This window comes from Bombina bombina, chromosome 7 (assembly GCF_027579735.1).
Source record: "Bombina bombina isolate aBomBom1 chromosome 7, aBomBom1.pri, whole genome shotgun sequence".
Lineage (NCBI taxonomy): Eukaryota > Metazoa > Chordata > Amphibia > Anura > Bombinatoridae > Bombina > Bombina bombina.
The window spans coordinates 361498469-361513699 of NC_069505.1; the positions used below are offsets into that span (position 1 = coordinate 361498469).

The following is a 15231-nucleotide window of genomic DNA, read 5'->3' on the forward strand; positions in this document are numbered from 1 at the left end:
GACTGATCCTCCTCCAATTAAGCCTTCTCATTCAAAAGCTTAAAGAGATAGTCTAGTCAAAATGAAACTTTCATGATTTAGATAGGGCATGCAATTTTAAATCAACTTTCTAATTTACTCTTATAATCAATTTTCTTCATTCTCTTGGTATCTTTATTTAAAAAACAAGAATGTAAGCTTAGGAGCCGGCCCATTTTTGGTTCAGCACCTGTGTAGCGCTTGCTGATTAGTAACTAAATTTAGACACCAATTAGTGTATATCTGTACACACACACATACATACATACTTATATATATGCCGAAGTCTAGCGGGGTTAAAGTGCAAGCGGGAGCACAAACTACCGCACTCCTCGCAATCTAGCCTTATGTATTTAACCTGCAAATGCAGGTTAATAAGTATATGAAAGAAATAGTGCAATAAGAAAATGCTCTAAAATATTACATTAATTTCTGTTTTGCCCTTTTAGATCTCTTAAATTGCCCTTTAAGCAAGTTGGGGCAAGATGGCAAATTTTGTTCTTAGATGATGATAAAAAATATTTGCAAAGCACTCAATTTGGTAAGCACTGAATGATAGATGATGCTGTCAGTGTGTGCATGTTGTCAAGGGAAATATTATCTCAAAATAATTCCCCTTTAAAAATTATACCTTTTTATTTGTTTACATATATGAAGTTTCTCAATTTGAAAAATTGTCCGCCCGCGTTCGCTACAGCTGCTTTGTTTGTCCGCTGGCTTTGGAATGCATCATTACACACTCTGATGTGTGCAATATCCGCGCCCCTTAAAGGGACACTAAACCCATTTTTTTATGATTCGGATAGAGCATGTAATTTTAAGCAACTTTCTAATTTACTCCTACTATCAATTTTTATTCATTATCTTGCTATCTTTATTTAAAAAGTAGGAATTTAAAGTTTAGTAGCCGTCAAATTTTAGGTTCAGCACCATGGATAGCGCATGGTTATTGGTGGATTCAGTAAGCAAACTGCTAAGCAAGCATAACCCAGGTTTCTCAACTAAAAATGGGCCAGCTCTTAAGCTTTACATTACAGCTTTTTAAATAAAGATAGCAAGAGAAAGAAAAAAAAATTGATAAAAGGAGTAAATTAGAAAGTTGCTTAAAATTGCATGTTCTATCTGAATCATTAAAGAAAAAAAAGGAAATTTATGCTTACCTGATAAATTTATTTATTTTACGATATGACGAGTCCACGGATTTCTTCCTTACTTATGGGATATCGCCTCCTGGTCAGCAGGAGGAGGCAAAGAGCACCACAGCAGAGCTGCATATATAGCTCTTCCCTTTCCTCCCACTCCAGTCATTCGACCGAAGTTAGGAAGAGAAAGGAAAAGCCAAGGTGCAGAGGTGACTGAAGTTTAACAAAAATAAAAACCTGTCTTAGAAAATGACAGGGTGGGCCGTGGACTCGTCATATCGTAAAAGAAATAAATTTATCAGGTAAGCATAAATTTCCTTTTCTTTTACAAGATATGACGAGTCCACGGATTTCATCCTTACTTATGGGATACAATACCGAAGCTATAGGACACGGATGAAAGGGAGGGACAAGACAGGAACCTAAACGGAAGGCACCACTGCTTGAAGAACCTTTCTCCCAAAAACAGCCTAGGACAAGGCAAAAGTATCGAATTTGTAAAATTTGGAAAAAGTGTGAAGAGACGACCAAGTTGCAGCCTTGCAAATCTGTTCAAAAGAAGCATCAATTTTGAATGCCCATGAGGAAGACACAGCCCTAGTAGAATGAGCCGTAATTCTTTCAGGAGGCTGCTGTCCCACAGTCTCATGTGCAAAACGGATGATACTCTTCAGCCAAAAAGAAAGAGGTAGCCGTAGCTTTCTGGCCCCTACGTTTTCCAGAAAAAACAACAAATAATGAAGATGATTGACGAAATTCTTTAGTCGCCTGCAAGTAAAACTTCAGGGCACGGACCACATCCAAATTATGTAAGAGACGCTCCTTCTTAGAAGGAGGATTAGGACACAATGAAGGAACAATAATTTCCTAATTAATATTTTTGTTGGAAACAACCTTAGGAAGAAAACCAGGTTTGGTACGTAAAAAACCTTATCGGAATGAAAAAAAAAGGTAAGGAGAATCACATTGTAACGCTGAAAGCTCAGAAACTCTGCGAGCAGAAGAAATAGCAACCAAAAATAAAACTTTCCAAGATAACAATTTAATATCTATGGAATGCATAGGTTCAAACTGAACCCCTTGAAGAACCTTAAGAACTAAATTCAAACTCTAAGGAGCAGCAATAGATTTAAACACAGGCCTGACCGAATCAGAGAACCCTCGCTTAGATAAAATCAAGCGTTCAATCTCCAAGCAGTCAGTTGCAGAGAAACTAGATTCAGATGATGGAAGGGTCCCTGAATGAGAAGGTCCTGCCTCAATGGAAGCTTCCACGGTGGCAGAGAGGACATATCCACCAGATCGGCATACCAAGTCCTGCGAGGCCACGCAGGAGCAATGAGAATCATCGAAGCCCTCTCCTGTTTGATCCGAGCAATCACCCGGGGAAGGAGAGCTAACGGTGGAAACACATAAGTTAGGTTGAACGACCAAGGCATTGCCAAGGCATCTATCAGTTTGGCCTGAGGATCCCTGGACCTGGATCCGTATCTCGGGAGCTTGGCATTCTGACGAGATGCCATAAGATCCAGCTCCGGTTTGCCCCATCTGACAATCAGGGTGGCAAAGATCTCCGGATGGAGTTCCCATTCCCCCGGATGAAACGTCTGGCTGCTCAAAAAATCTGCTTCCCAGTTGTCCACTCCTGGGATGTAGATTGCTGACAGATAACAAGAGTGAGCCTCCGCCCACCAAATTATCTTGGATACTTCTGTCATCGCTAAGGAACTCCTTGTTCCTCCCTGATGATTGATGTAAGCCACAGTCGTGATGTTGTCCGACTGAAATCGGATGAATTTGGCCGAAGCCAACTGAGGCCAAGCCTGAAGCGCATTGAATATTGCTCTCAATTCCAGAATATTGATTGGAAGTAGGGACTCCAACCGAGTCCACACACCCTGAGCCTTCAGGGAATTCCAGACTGCACCCCAACCTAGTAGACTGGCGTCCGTTGTCACTATCACCATGAGGGTATGCGGAAGCACGTCCCTTGGGACAGATGATCCGGCGACAACCACCAAAGAAGAGAGTCTCTTGTCTCCTGATCCAGATCTATCTGAGGAGACAAATTTGCATAATCTCCATTCCACTGTCTGAGCATGCTCAGTTGTAAAGGTCTGAGATGAAAACGAGCAAACGGAATGATGTCCATTGCCGCCACCATCAATCCAATTACCTCCATGCACTGAGCCACTGATGGCCGAGGATTGGACTGAAGGGATCGGCATGTATTCAGAATCTTTAACTTTCTGACTTCCGTCAAAAAAGATTTTCATGGATATAGAGTCTATTAGAGTTCCCAGGAAAGGAACCCTTGTCTGTGGAATTAGTGAACTCTTTTCTAGATTCACCTTCCACCCGTGAGTCCTTAGAAAGGATAGAACAATGTCGGTATGAGACTGTCAGCTGATAAGACAACGCCTGGATCAGAATATCGTCCAGAAAATGCGCCACTGCAATGCCCCGCGGCCTGAGAACCGCCAGCAGAGACCCTAGAACCTTTGTGAAGATCCTGGGTGCTGTGGCCAACCTGAAAGGAAGGGCAACAAACTGAAAATGTTTGTCCAGAAAGGCAAACCTCAGGAACTGGTGATGATCTCTGTGGATAGGAATATGAAGATATGCATCCTTTAAGTCCACGGTAGTCATATATTCACCCTCCTGGATCAATGGAAGAATTGTCAGAATAGTCTCCATCTTGAAGGATGGAACTCTGAGAAACTTGTTTAGACTCTTGAGATCTAAAATGGGTCGGAACGTTCCCTCTTTTTTGGGAACCACAAGAAGATTTGAGTAAAACCCCTGCCCCTGTTCCTGTATTGGAACGTGACAAATTACTCCCATAGTGGAGTGGTCTTTTACACAACGTAAAAACGCCTCTATTTTTATCTGGTCTACAGATAATCATGAAAGCAGAAACCTTCCCCTTGGGAAGGAATTTTTGAACTCCAACTGATACCCTTGAGACACAATTTCTAGTGTCCAGGGATAAGGAACGTCTCTTATCCAAGCCTGGACAAAGAGAAAGTCTGCCCCCTACTAGATCCGGTCCCAGATCGGGGGCCGCCCCTTCATGCTGTCTTGGGAGCAGCAGCGGGCTTCTTGGGTTGTTTACCCTTGTTCCAAGCCTGGTTGGGTCTCCAGGTGGCTTTGGCTTGAGAATAGTTCCTTTCCTGTTTAGCGGCAGAGGAAGGTGGGACTTCTTTGAAATAAGAAAGGAAAGAAAATTACTCTGTCGTCCCCTTTGCTTAGATGTTTTGTCTTGAGGGAAGAGATAACCCTTACCTCCCGTAATATCAGAAATGATTTCTTTCAAATCAGGCCCGAATAGGGTCTTTCCCTTGAAAGGAATAGCCAAAAGCTTTGAAGCCAAAAGCTTTGATTTAGAGGACACATCCGCAGACCAAGATTTTAACCATAAGGCTCTGAGCGCTAAAATAGAAAATCCTGAATTCTTAGCCGCCAATTTGGCGATCCGAAAGGCGGCATCTGTAATAAAAGAATTAGCCAGCTTAAGGGCCTTAATTCTATCCATTATTTCTTCTAAAGAAGTCTCAGTCTTCAGAGACTCTTCTAGGGCGTCAAACCAAAAGGCAGCCGCAGTTGTGACTGTTACAATGCAGGCCGTCGGTTGTAATAGAAAACCTTGATGAACATATAGTTTTTTTAGAATACCCTCCAACTTTTTATCCATAGGGTCTTTGAAAGCACAACTGTCCTCAATAGGGATAGTTGTACGCTTAGCTAGGGTAGAGCTAGCTCCCTCCACCTTAGGGATCGTTTGCCAAGAGTCCCGAATGGTGTCAGCTATAGGGTACATCTTCTTAAAAATAGGGGAAGGAGAGAACGGGATACCCGGTCTTTCCCATTCCCGTGTAACTTTTTCCGAAATTTTCTTAGGAACTGGAAAAACTTCGGAATAAGAAGGGACCTCTAAGTATTTGTCCATCTTATTCAATTTCTCTGGTGGGACCAAAATAGAGTCACAGTCGTCCAGAGTCATCAAAACCTCTCGCAGCAAAAGGCGTAGGTGTTCAAGTTTAAATCTGAAGGACATGACGTCCGAATCTGTCGGGGGTAATGCACTTCCTGAGTCAGACAGTTCCCCCTCAGACAGGGCCTCCCTACCCCCCAATTCAGAGCCCTGGGAAGGTATATCGGAGATAGCCATTAAAGCATCAGAAGTCTCAGGGACCACATGGGCCTCTGTCCTTGTTAAAGAAAATCTGCTCTCTACATTGCAATGCCCTCTCAGTGCATGAGGGACAAAAAGTAACCAGGGGTTCCACATTGGCATTTAAACACATGGAACAAGTACTGGCATTAAGATCATCCATAGTAAAAACAAAATGGTATTCAGTTATGTAATAAAACTTTTTACATACAAAACCGTTGCAAAATAAAAACAACTGTGCCTTTAAAAAATAGAAAATCTTTTGCTCAGCACACTGTACAAAAACTCTTTATAACTGTGGCTTTGGAGAAAAAAATGTCATGTTTATACGTATCCCAGTAAAGTTAACTAATTTTGAACATTAACTGCACACTTTAAAAGAAAATCACCTCGCCACAGCTCTGCTGCGGCGCTTACCTGCTCCCTATGATCCAGAGACAAACGACAACCCGAACAGCAGAGTGTCTAACCCGCTGGTGTTCTACCACCCACACGGTCCAGACAAACACCGGAGTCAAGTATACTGTCCGACTCCCAGGAAGACACTGCGCGGCTTCTCCCAGCGCGCGAATGAGTGCCCCGTCCATCGTGGGTGTACCAAAACGAAACTCCCGGGCGGCTCAGTACAGAGCAAGAAAAAAACAAAATGGAGCCGCCGGGATAAATGTTACACATAACAAAAGTGTCCAACATTTAAATATGCCAGGACCCCATTCAAACCAACAACTCCCGGTCTGCTGTGACAAACCCCTGCCAGGAGTATACTGGGCAGTGCTATTCCCCGGAGTGTAATACGCCAATAAAGTCCCCAGCTTCAGCCCAAACGTGAAAGGGTTAAATAGTGTGTCTTTCCTTACTAACAACACCCCAGATGTACATTATGCAGTCCCAATGAATAGGCCAAAAAATGATAGCAGCCCTCCAGAACCGTGTATAGTAGTACACAGACATAGGGTAGAAGAGCCAGCATACAGAGGGAAACAACAGTCTTTTCTGAGTTACTAGGTGTCACAGAAAGTAATAGACTGCACATACCTCAATGCTGAGTAACAGCATTACTTGTCCCACACTGCCAGAGGTCCTTCTTCTCCTCCAGGAATCTGTGGGAACAAAATTGGGTCTTAGATAAAATCTGCTAAGACCAAATTCAGCAGGGCTGCACACAGTCTGGGAGTCACTGAGAAAACGTATTTGAATCTGCACAGATCCCATTGCTTTACCCTTGAGTAAAATAGTACACACTGGCACCATTTAAAAATAATAAACTCTTGATTGAAGAATCTAAACTAACACCTCACTTTACCTCTTCCTATCACTAACACAGGCAAAGAGAATGACTGGAGTGGGAGGGAAGGGAGGAGCTATATATACAGCTCTGCTGTGGTGCTCTTTGCCTCCTCCTGCTGACCAGGAGGCGATATCCCATAAGGATGAAATCCGTGGACTCGTCATATCTTGTAAAAGAATTTGGGTTTAGTGTCCTTTTAACATGCGCAAGAGAAGGGACTGTCAATCACTGAGAGCGAGATCTTGTGATTTCTCTTCCCCCCCCGACCACTGCTTCTTACATTGGGGGAAGCAGGATCACATGTGCGAACCTGCCCTGCAAGGGATCTGGAGCAGCTTATGCTGCTTCAATCATGGAGCCCATAGTATCTTACCATAATGACTAATTAACGTAAAGGCATTGTGTCTGTGCACATTCTAACATATCAAATAGGCTTTACATGAAAAGAATTACAAACAATACTTACCAATCAATTTCTTTATCATCCCAGCAGAAGCGCTACCCATACTGAATCTTCCACTGTTAAGAATGTTCATTGCAACCTGAAAGTGAAAGGTGTTAAAATATACAAAAACAAAACAAATATTAAAAGACTAGAGCAATTCCTGTATTTCAAATGCAAACAGTTTATTTTCGTATGGTAATAGGATTATCCCTGCTGGAAAAGCAGCAGTACAGCTTTAAAGGGACTGTAACACCTTGTGATTTTCATGTAAAATGTTACGTTATGTTTAAAGGGACAGTCAAGTCCAAAAAAAAACTTTCATTATACAAATAGGGCATGTGATTTTAAATAACTTTCCAATTTACTTTTATCAACAATTTTGATTTGTTCTCTTGGTATTCTTAGTTGAAAGCTAAACCTCAGTGGTTCATATGCTAATTTCTTAGACCTTGAAGGGCGCCTCTAGGCTGAATGCATTGTGACCACTAGAGGGCGTTAGTTCATGTGTTTCATATAGATAACATTGAGCTCAAGCACCTGAATTTACCAAGGAGTGAGCACTGATTGGCTAAAATGCAAGTCTGTCAAAATAACTTAAATAAGGGGGAAGTCTGCAGAGGCTTAGATACAAGGTAATCACAGAGGTAAAACATGTATTATTATAACCGTGTTGGTTTTGCAAAACTGGGGAATGGGTAATTATGGGATTCTCTATCTTTTAAAACAACAAAAATTCTGGTCTTGACTGTCCCTTTAATGAAACAACCTTGCAATATACTATAATCGGTTTTTTTATCCCCACATGTAAATTAGCACTGAAAACTGAGGGGGGGGGGACCTGAAATTACCCTGCTGTCTTTTCAAGGTTAAACCTGCTACATACATTATATGGCAAAAGTATGTGGACAAACCTATTTAATTCAGGTGTTTCAGCTACAAACACAGCAAACCGGTGCATAAAAATCAGCACATAGGCTGTAGCTCTGTGATTTTAAACATGGTACTGTTATAGAATGGCGCTTTTGGCACAAGTAAGATTGAGAAATTTCTGCCCTACTAGATCCGCCCCAGTCAACTGCAAGTGCTAGTACTGTGAAGTGTCTAGGAGCAACAATAGCCCAAGCACAAAGTGGTTCTACATCACAAACTCACAGAGCAGGGCTACTGAGTGCTGAAATACATAGCATGTAAAAATTGCCTATTGTCTATTGCATCACTTGCTACAGAGTTCCAAACTACTTCTGGAAGCAACATCAGCACAAGAACTGTGCATCGGTAGCTTCATGAAATAGGTTTCCATGCTGAGCAGCTGTATGCAAGCCTCACATCAACTTTCGCAGTTCCAAGCATCAACTAGAAGAATGATGCCACTACATTCTGGAGCGGGAGAAATGTGTTCTTTGGAGTGATGAATCATGCTTCACTATCTGGCATCTGGGTGTGGTGGGTGCCAGGACAAACACAACCTACTGGAATGCATAGTGCCTACTGTAAATTTTGGTGGTGGATGAATAATAGTCTGGGGCTGTTTTTCAGGGTTTGGGCAAGGCCCCTTAATTTCTGTGAAGGGTCATCTTAATGCTACAGGATACGAACATATTATAGATCGTTGGGTACTTCCAACTTTGTGGCAACAGTTTACAGAAGGCCTATTCATGTTCCAGCATGACTGTGCCCCTGTGCACAAAGTGAGTCCATGGAGACATGGTTGGTTTGACGAGTTTTGTGTGTTGAAACTCGAGTAGCTCCATAGGGCCCTGAATTAAACCTCCTTAAACACCTTTGGGATAAGTTGGAACACTGATTGCAAGCTTGTCCAAAATAAGTGCCAGATCTCATACAAATACTATTTTGGCTGAATGGGAACAAATTCCCACAGAAACTGCAAAATCTTGTGGCGAGCTTTCCCAGAAGATTTGTGTCCTTAATGACCACAGCACTTTTCCATTTTCTGTCCGTTTGGGACCAAGGCTATTTTTACATTTTTGCAGTATTTGTGTTTAGCTGTAATTTTCCTCTTACTCATTTACTGTACGCACACATTATATACCGTTTTTCTCGCCATTAAATGGACTTTCAAAATCTATCATTATTTTCATCATATCTTATAATTTGCTATAAAAAAAATACAAAATATGATGAAAAAATTGAAAAAAAACACACTTTTTCTAACTTTGACCCCCAAAATATGTTACACATCTACAACCACCAAAAAACAACCAGGCTAAATAGTTTCTAAATTTTGTCCTGAGTTTAGAAATACCCAATGTTTACATGTTCTTTGCTTTTTTTTGCAAGTTATAGGGCAATAAATACAAGTAGCACTTTGCTATTTCCAAACCACTTTTTAAAAAAATTAGCGCTAGTTACATTGGAACACTGATATCTTTCAGGAATCCCTGAATATCCATTGACATGTATATATATATTTTTTAGAAGACATCCCAAAGTATTGATCTAGGCCCATTTTGGTATATTTCATGCCACCATTTAACCGCCAAATGCTATCAAATTAAAAAAAAAAAACAGAATTTATGCTTACCTGATAAATTACTTTCTCTTACGGTGTATTCAGTCCACGGATTCATCCTTACTTGTGGGATATTCTCAATCCCTACAGGAAGTGGCAAAGAGAGCACACAGCAAAGCTGTCCATATAGCTCCCCTCATTCGACCGACGGTTAGGAGAAAAAGGAGAACCATAGGGTGCAGTGGTGACTGTAGTTATTTTAAATTAAATTTGAACCTGACTTAAATTTCAGGGCGGGCCGTGGACTGAATACACCGTAAGAGAAAGTAATTCATTAGGTAAGCATAAATTCTGTTTTCTCTTACTAGGTGTATTCAGTCCACGGATTCATCCTTACTTGTGGGATACCAATACCAAAGCAATAGGACACAGATGAAGGGAGGGAACAAGTCAGGTAACCTAAACGGAAGGCACCACTGCTTGCAAAGCCTTTCTCCCAAAAATAGCCTCCGAAGAAGCAAAAGTATCGAATTTGTAAAATTTGGCAAATGTATGCAGTGAAGACCAAGTCGCTGCCTTAGAAATCTGTTCAACAGAAGCCTCATTCTTGTAAGCCCATGTGGAAGCCACAGCTCTAGTGGAATGAGCTGTAATTCGTTCAGGAGGCTGCTGTCCAGCAGTCTCATAAGCCAAACAGATGATGCTTTTCAGCCAAAAGGAAAGAGAGGTAGCAATCGCTTTCTGACCTCTCCTCTTACCAGAATAGACAACAAACAAGGATGATGTTTATCTGAAATCTTTAGTTGCTTTTAAATAGAATTTTAAAGCACAAACCACGCCAAGATTGTGTAAAAGTCGTTCCTTCCTAGAAACTGGATTAGGACACAGAGAAGGAACAATGATTTCCTGGTTAATATTCTTATTAGAAACCACCTTTGGAAGGAAACCAGTTTTGGTGCGCAAAACAACCTTATCTGCATGGAACACCAGATGGGGTGAATTACACTGCAAAGCAGACAATTCAGAAACTATTCGAGCATAAGAAATGGCTACTAAAAACAAAACTTTCCAAGATAATAACTTAATATCTATGGAATGCAAAGGTTCAAACGGAACCCCTTGAAGAACTGAAAGAACTAAATTTAGACTCCATGGAGGATTCACAGGCTTGATTCTGACTAGGGCCTGTGCAAACACCTGAACGTCTGGTACAGCAGCCAGACGCTTATGTAACAGGATAGACAGAGAAGATATCTGTCCCTTTAAGGAACTAGCTGACAGACCTTTCTCCAATCCTTCTTGGAGAAAAGACAATATCCTTGGAATCCTAATCTTACTCCACGAGTAACCCTTGGATTCACACCAACAAAGATATTTACGCCATATCTTATGGTAAATTTTCCTGGTGACAGGCTTTCTGGCCTGTATCAGAGTGTCGATAACTGATTCAGAGAAACCACGCCTAGCTAGAATTAAGCGTTCAATCTCCAAGCAGTCAGTTGCAGAGAAATTAGATTTGGATGCTTGAAAAGACCTTGAATTAGAAGATCCTGCCTCGATGGCAGTTTCCATGGTGGGACCGATGACATGTCCACTAGGTCTGCATACCAAGTCCTGCGTGGCCACGCAGGCGCTATCAGAATTACCGAAGCCTTCTCCTGCTTGATTCTGGCTACTAGCCGAGGGAGAAGAGGAAACTGGTGGAAAGACACAAGCTAGACTGAACGACCAAGGCGCTATTAATACATCTATCAATGCCGCCTTGGGATCCCTGGATCTGGATCCATAAAGGAGAAGTTTGGTGTTCTGACGGGACGCCATCAGATCCAATTCTGGAATGCCCCATAGCTGGGTCAGCTGAGCAAAAACCTCAGGGTGGAGTTTCCACTCCCCCGGATGGAAAGTCTGACGACTTAGAAAATCCGCCTCCCAGTTGTCTACCCCTGGGATGTGAATTGCAGATAGATGGCAGGAGTGATCCTCCGCCCATTTGATGATCTTGGATACTTCCTTCATCGCTAGGGAACTCTTTGTTCCTCCCTGATGATTGATGTACGCTACAGTCGTGATGTTGTCCGACTGAAATCTGATGAATTTGGCCTCCGCTAGTCGAGGCCACGCCTGGAGCATATTGAATATCGCTCTCAGTTCCAAAATGTTTATCGGAAAAAGAGATTCTTCCCGAGACCATAGCCCCTGAGCCTTCAGGGAGTTCCAGACCGCACCCCAGCCTAACAGACTGGCATCGGTCGTGACAATTATCCACTCCGGTCTGCGGAAACTCATTCCCTGAGACAGGTGATCTTGAGACAACCACCAGAGAAGAGTCTCTCTGGTTTTCTGGTCCATTTGTATTTGAGGAGACAAATCTGCGTAATCTCCATTCCACTGTTTGAGCATGCACAGCTGCAGTGGTCTGAGATGAATTCGGGCAAAAGGGACTACGTCCATTGCCGCAACCATTAAACCAATTACCTCCATGCACTGAGCCACGGAAGGCCGAGGAATGGAATGAAGAACTCGGCAAGTATTCAGCAGTTTTGACTTCCTGACCTCTGTCAGAAAGATTTTCATTTCTACCGAGTCTATTAGTGTTCCCAGGAAAGGAACCCTTGTGAGCGGAGACAGAGAACTCTTTTCTACGTTCACCTTCCACCCGTGAGACCTTAGAAAGGCCAGAACGATGTCCGTATGAGCCTTGGCTCTGTGAAAGGACGACGCCTGTATTAATATGTCGTCTAGGTAAGGTGCTACTTCAATGCCCCGCGGTCTTAGTACCGCTAGAAGGGACCCTAGCACCTTTGTGAAAATTCTGGTAGCGGTGGCCAACCCGAAAGGAAGGGCCACAAACTGGTAATGTTTGTCCATAAAGGCGATCCTTAGGAACTGATGGTGATCTTTGTGGATAGGAATATGTAGATACGCATCCTTTAGATCCACGGTAGTCATATATTGACCCTCCTGGATCATCGGCAAGATTGTCCGAATGGTTTCCATCTTGAAGGACGGAACTCTGAGGAATTTGTTTAGAATTTTTAGATCCAGGATTGGCCTGAAAGTTCCCTCCTTTTTGGGAACTACGAACAGGTTTTAGTAAAAGCCCAGTCCTTGTTCTACAATTGGAACTGGGTGTATCACTCCCATTTTTAGCAGATCTTCTACACAGCGTAAGAACGCCTGTTTCTTTATTTGGTCTGAAGACAAATGAGAAATGTGGAACCTTCCCCTTGGGGGAGAATCCTTGAATTCTAGAAGGTACCCCTGAGCAACTATTTCTAATGCCCAGGGATCTGGAACATCTCTTGCCCAAGCCTGGGCGAAGAAAGAAAGTCTGCTCCCTACTAGATCCGATCCCGGATCGGGGGCTACCCCTTCATGCTGTCTTGGTAGCCGGAGCAGGCTTCTTGGCCTCTTTACCCTTATTCCAGCCCTGTTTTTGGCCTTAAACGGCCTATCTTGTGGCAGGGCATGGCCCTTGCCCCCAGTGATATCTGAAATAATTTCTTTCAGCTCTGGGCCAAATAGGGTTTTCCCCTTGAAAGGAATATTTAACAGTTTCGTTTTGGACGACACATCAGCCGACCACGATTTGAGCCAAAGCGCTCTTCGCGCCATGATGGCAAAACCGGAGTTTTTCGCCGCTAGCTTAGCTAATTGGAGAGCGGCATCAGTGATAAAAGAATTAGCCAGCTTTAGAGCATGAATTCTATCCATGACCTCATCGTATGAAGTCTCCCTCTGGAGCGACTCCTCCAGGGCCTCGAACCAAAAAGCCACTGCAGTAGTTACCAGAATAATGCAGGCAATTGGTTGAAGAAGAAAACCTTGCTGAACAAACATTTTCTTCAGCAAACCTTCCAATTTTTTATCCATAGGATCTTTGAAAGCACAACTGTCCTCTATTGGTATAGTTGTACGCTTAGCAAGTGTTGAAACAGCCCCCTCTACCTTAGGGACCGTCTGCCACGCGTCCCGCCTGGGGTCATTTATGGGGAACATTTTCTTAAATATAGGTGGGGGAACAAAGGGTACACCTGGTCTCTCCCACTCCTTAGTCACAATATCCGCCAACCTCTTTGGGATCGGAAATGCCTCAGTGTATACAGGGACCTCTAAAAACCTGTCCATTTTACACAATTTTTCAGGGACCACCATGGGGTCACAATCATCCAGCGTAGCTAAAACCTCCTTGAGCAGGACGCGGAGGTGTTCCAGCTTAAATTTAAACGCTAAGGAATCTGACTGCTACTTCTGAGTTTTGTGAGGGTAACCTCACTGCTACTTCTGAGTTTTGTGAGGGTACTACAGATAAATTATCCAAAGCTTCAGATTGCTCATTCTCTGTATTTAAAACTGAGCTATCGCGCTTTTTTGGAAATACAGGCAGTTTGGATAAAAATGCTGTAAGGGAATTATCCATTACTGCTGCTAATTGTTGTAAAGTAATAGGGGCCAATGCGCTAGAGGTACTAGGCATCGCTTGCGCGGGCGTAACTGGTGTAGACACATGGGGGGAGGAAGAAGGACTATCCTCATTACCCTCCGTTAAGGAATCATCTTGGGCTGCATTTTTAATTGTCACTGGATGATCTTTAAAATGCTTAGATGTTTTGGCACACTTTAAACATAAATGCAATGGGGGTACTGCCATGGCTTTTGAACATAAAGAACAAGGTCTATCTGAAGGCTCAGACATGTTTGACAGACTCAGACAACACTAAAATATCGAAAAAAATCACTTTTTGAAAAAACGTTACTGTGTCTTTTAATGAATAAAAAGCACACACTTTTTTACCAAATCATCAAAAAACATCCGATCTTAATGAAATTTTCACCACATGATCCTAATGCTTTGAAATGATTGCACACAAATCAATTAACCCCTTATTGCCCAAACCGGAGCAAAATGAAGTAAACAACCGGTTTAACCCACTACAGTATGATGCCACAGTCTTTGCTGTGGCTTTACCTTCCTTTAGGGTTATTTGCAGAAGAAAAATAAGCCTCCCTGAAGTCCTCCTGTACTCTTAAGGCTCTACACGTGAAGCTGCATGAAGCTATCTTGCAAATCAACTGCGCAACTGAGGCTCGAAAATGAGGCCCCCTCCCTCTTCATTCCAGAGTTATGGGGCCTTCCTGAGTCAGATTAGGTGTCTTTCAATATGCCAGGCGTAATAAAACCCCCAAAAGTGTTTCCAACGTTTAAAATGCTTGATAAATACAAGATTACCCTAATAAAGTAATCGATTTAGCCCATCACAGTGTCTACCAGTATTTAAGCCCTTAACTGAAGCCATCATTCTATACTGTGTCTCAGAAAATGGCTTACCTTCCCTCATGGGATTTGTCAGTCTTCTAGCACTACCAAGTCTTGTTAGAAAAAAATGACTGAGCATACCTTAAGCAGTATAAGCCTGCAAACTGTTCCCCCCAACTGAAGTTCTCCGGTACTCAACAGTCCTGTGTGGGAACAGCAATGGATTTTAGTTACAACATGCTAAAATCTTTTTCCTCTCAGCAGAAATCTTCATCACTTTCTGCCTCAGAGTAAATAGTACAAACCGGCACTATTTTAAAATAACAAACTCTTGATTGAAGAAATAAAAACTACAAACACCACAAACTCTTTACCCTCCCGTGGCTACTTGTTAGAGCGGCAAAGAGAATGACTGGGGGGGGGCGGAGCCTGAGGGG

The 15231-nt window shown here is 42.6% G+C and overlaps 1 protein-coding gene across 1 annotated transcript in view; it reads right to left on the reverse strand.

The window, feature by feature from the left end:
• ACAD9 (acyl-CoA dehydrogenase family member 9) overlaps positions 1 to 15231 on the reverse strand; it is an 816466-nt gene that overhangs the window by 290011 nt on the left and 511224 nt on the right. The window contains exon 9 of the mRNA XM_053721049.1: positions 7089 to 7164. Within this exon, the coding sequence (XP_053577024.1) occupies positions 7089 to 7164 (76 nt within the window). The remainder of the gene's footprint in view (positions 1 to 7088; positions 7165 to 15231) is intronic.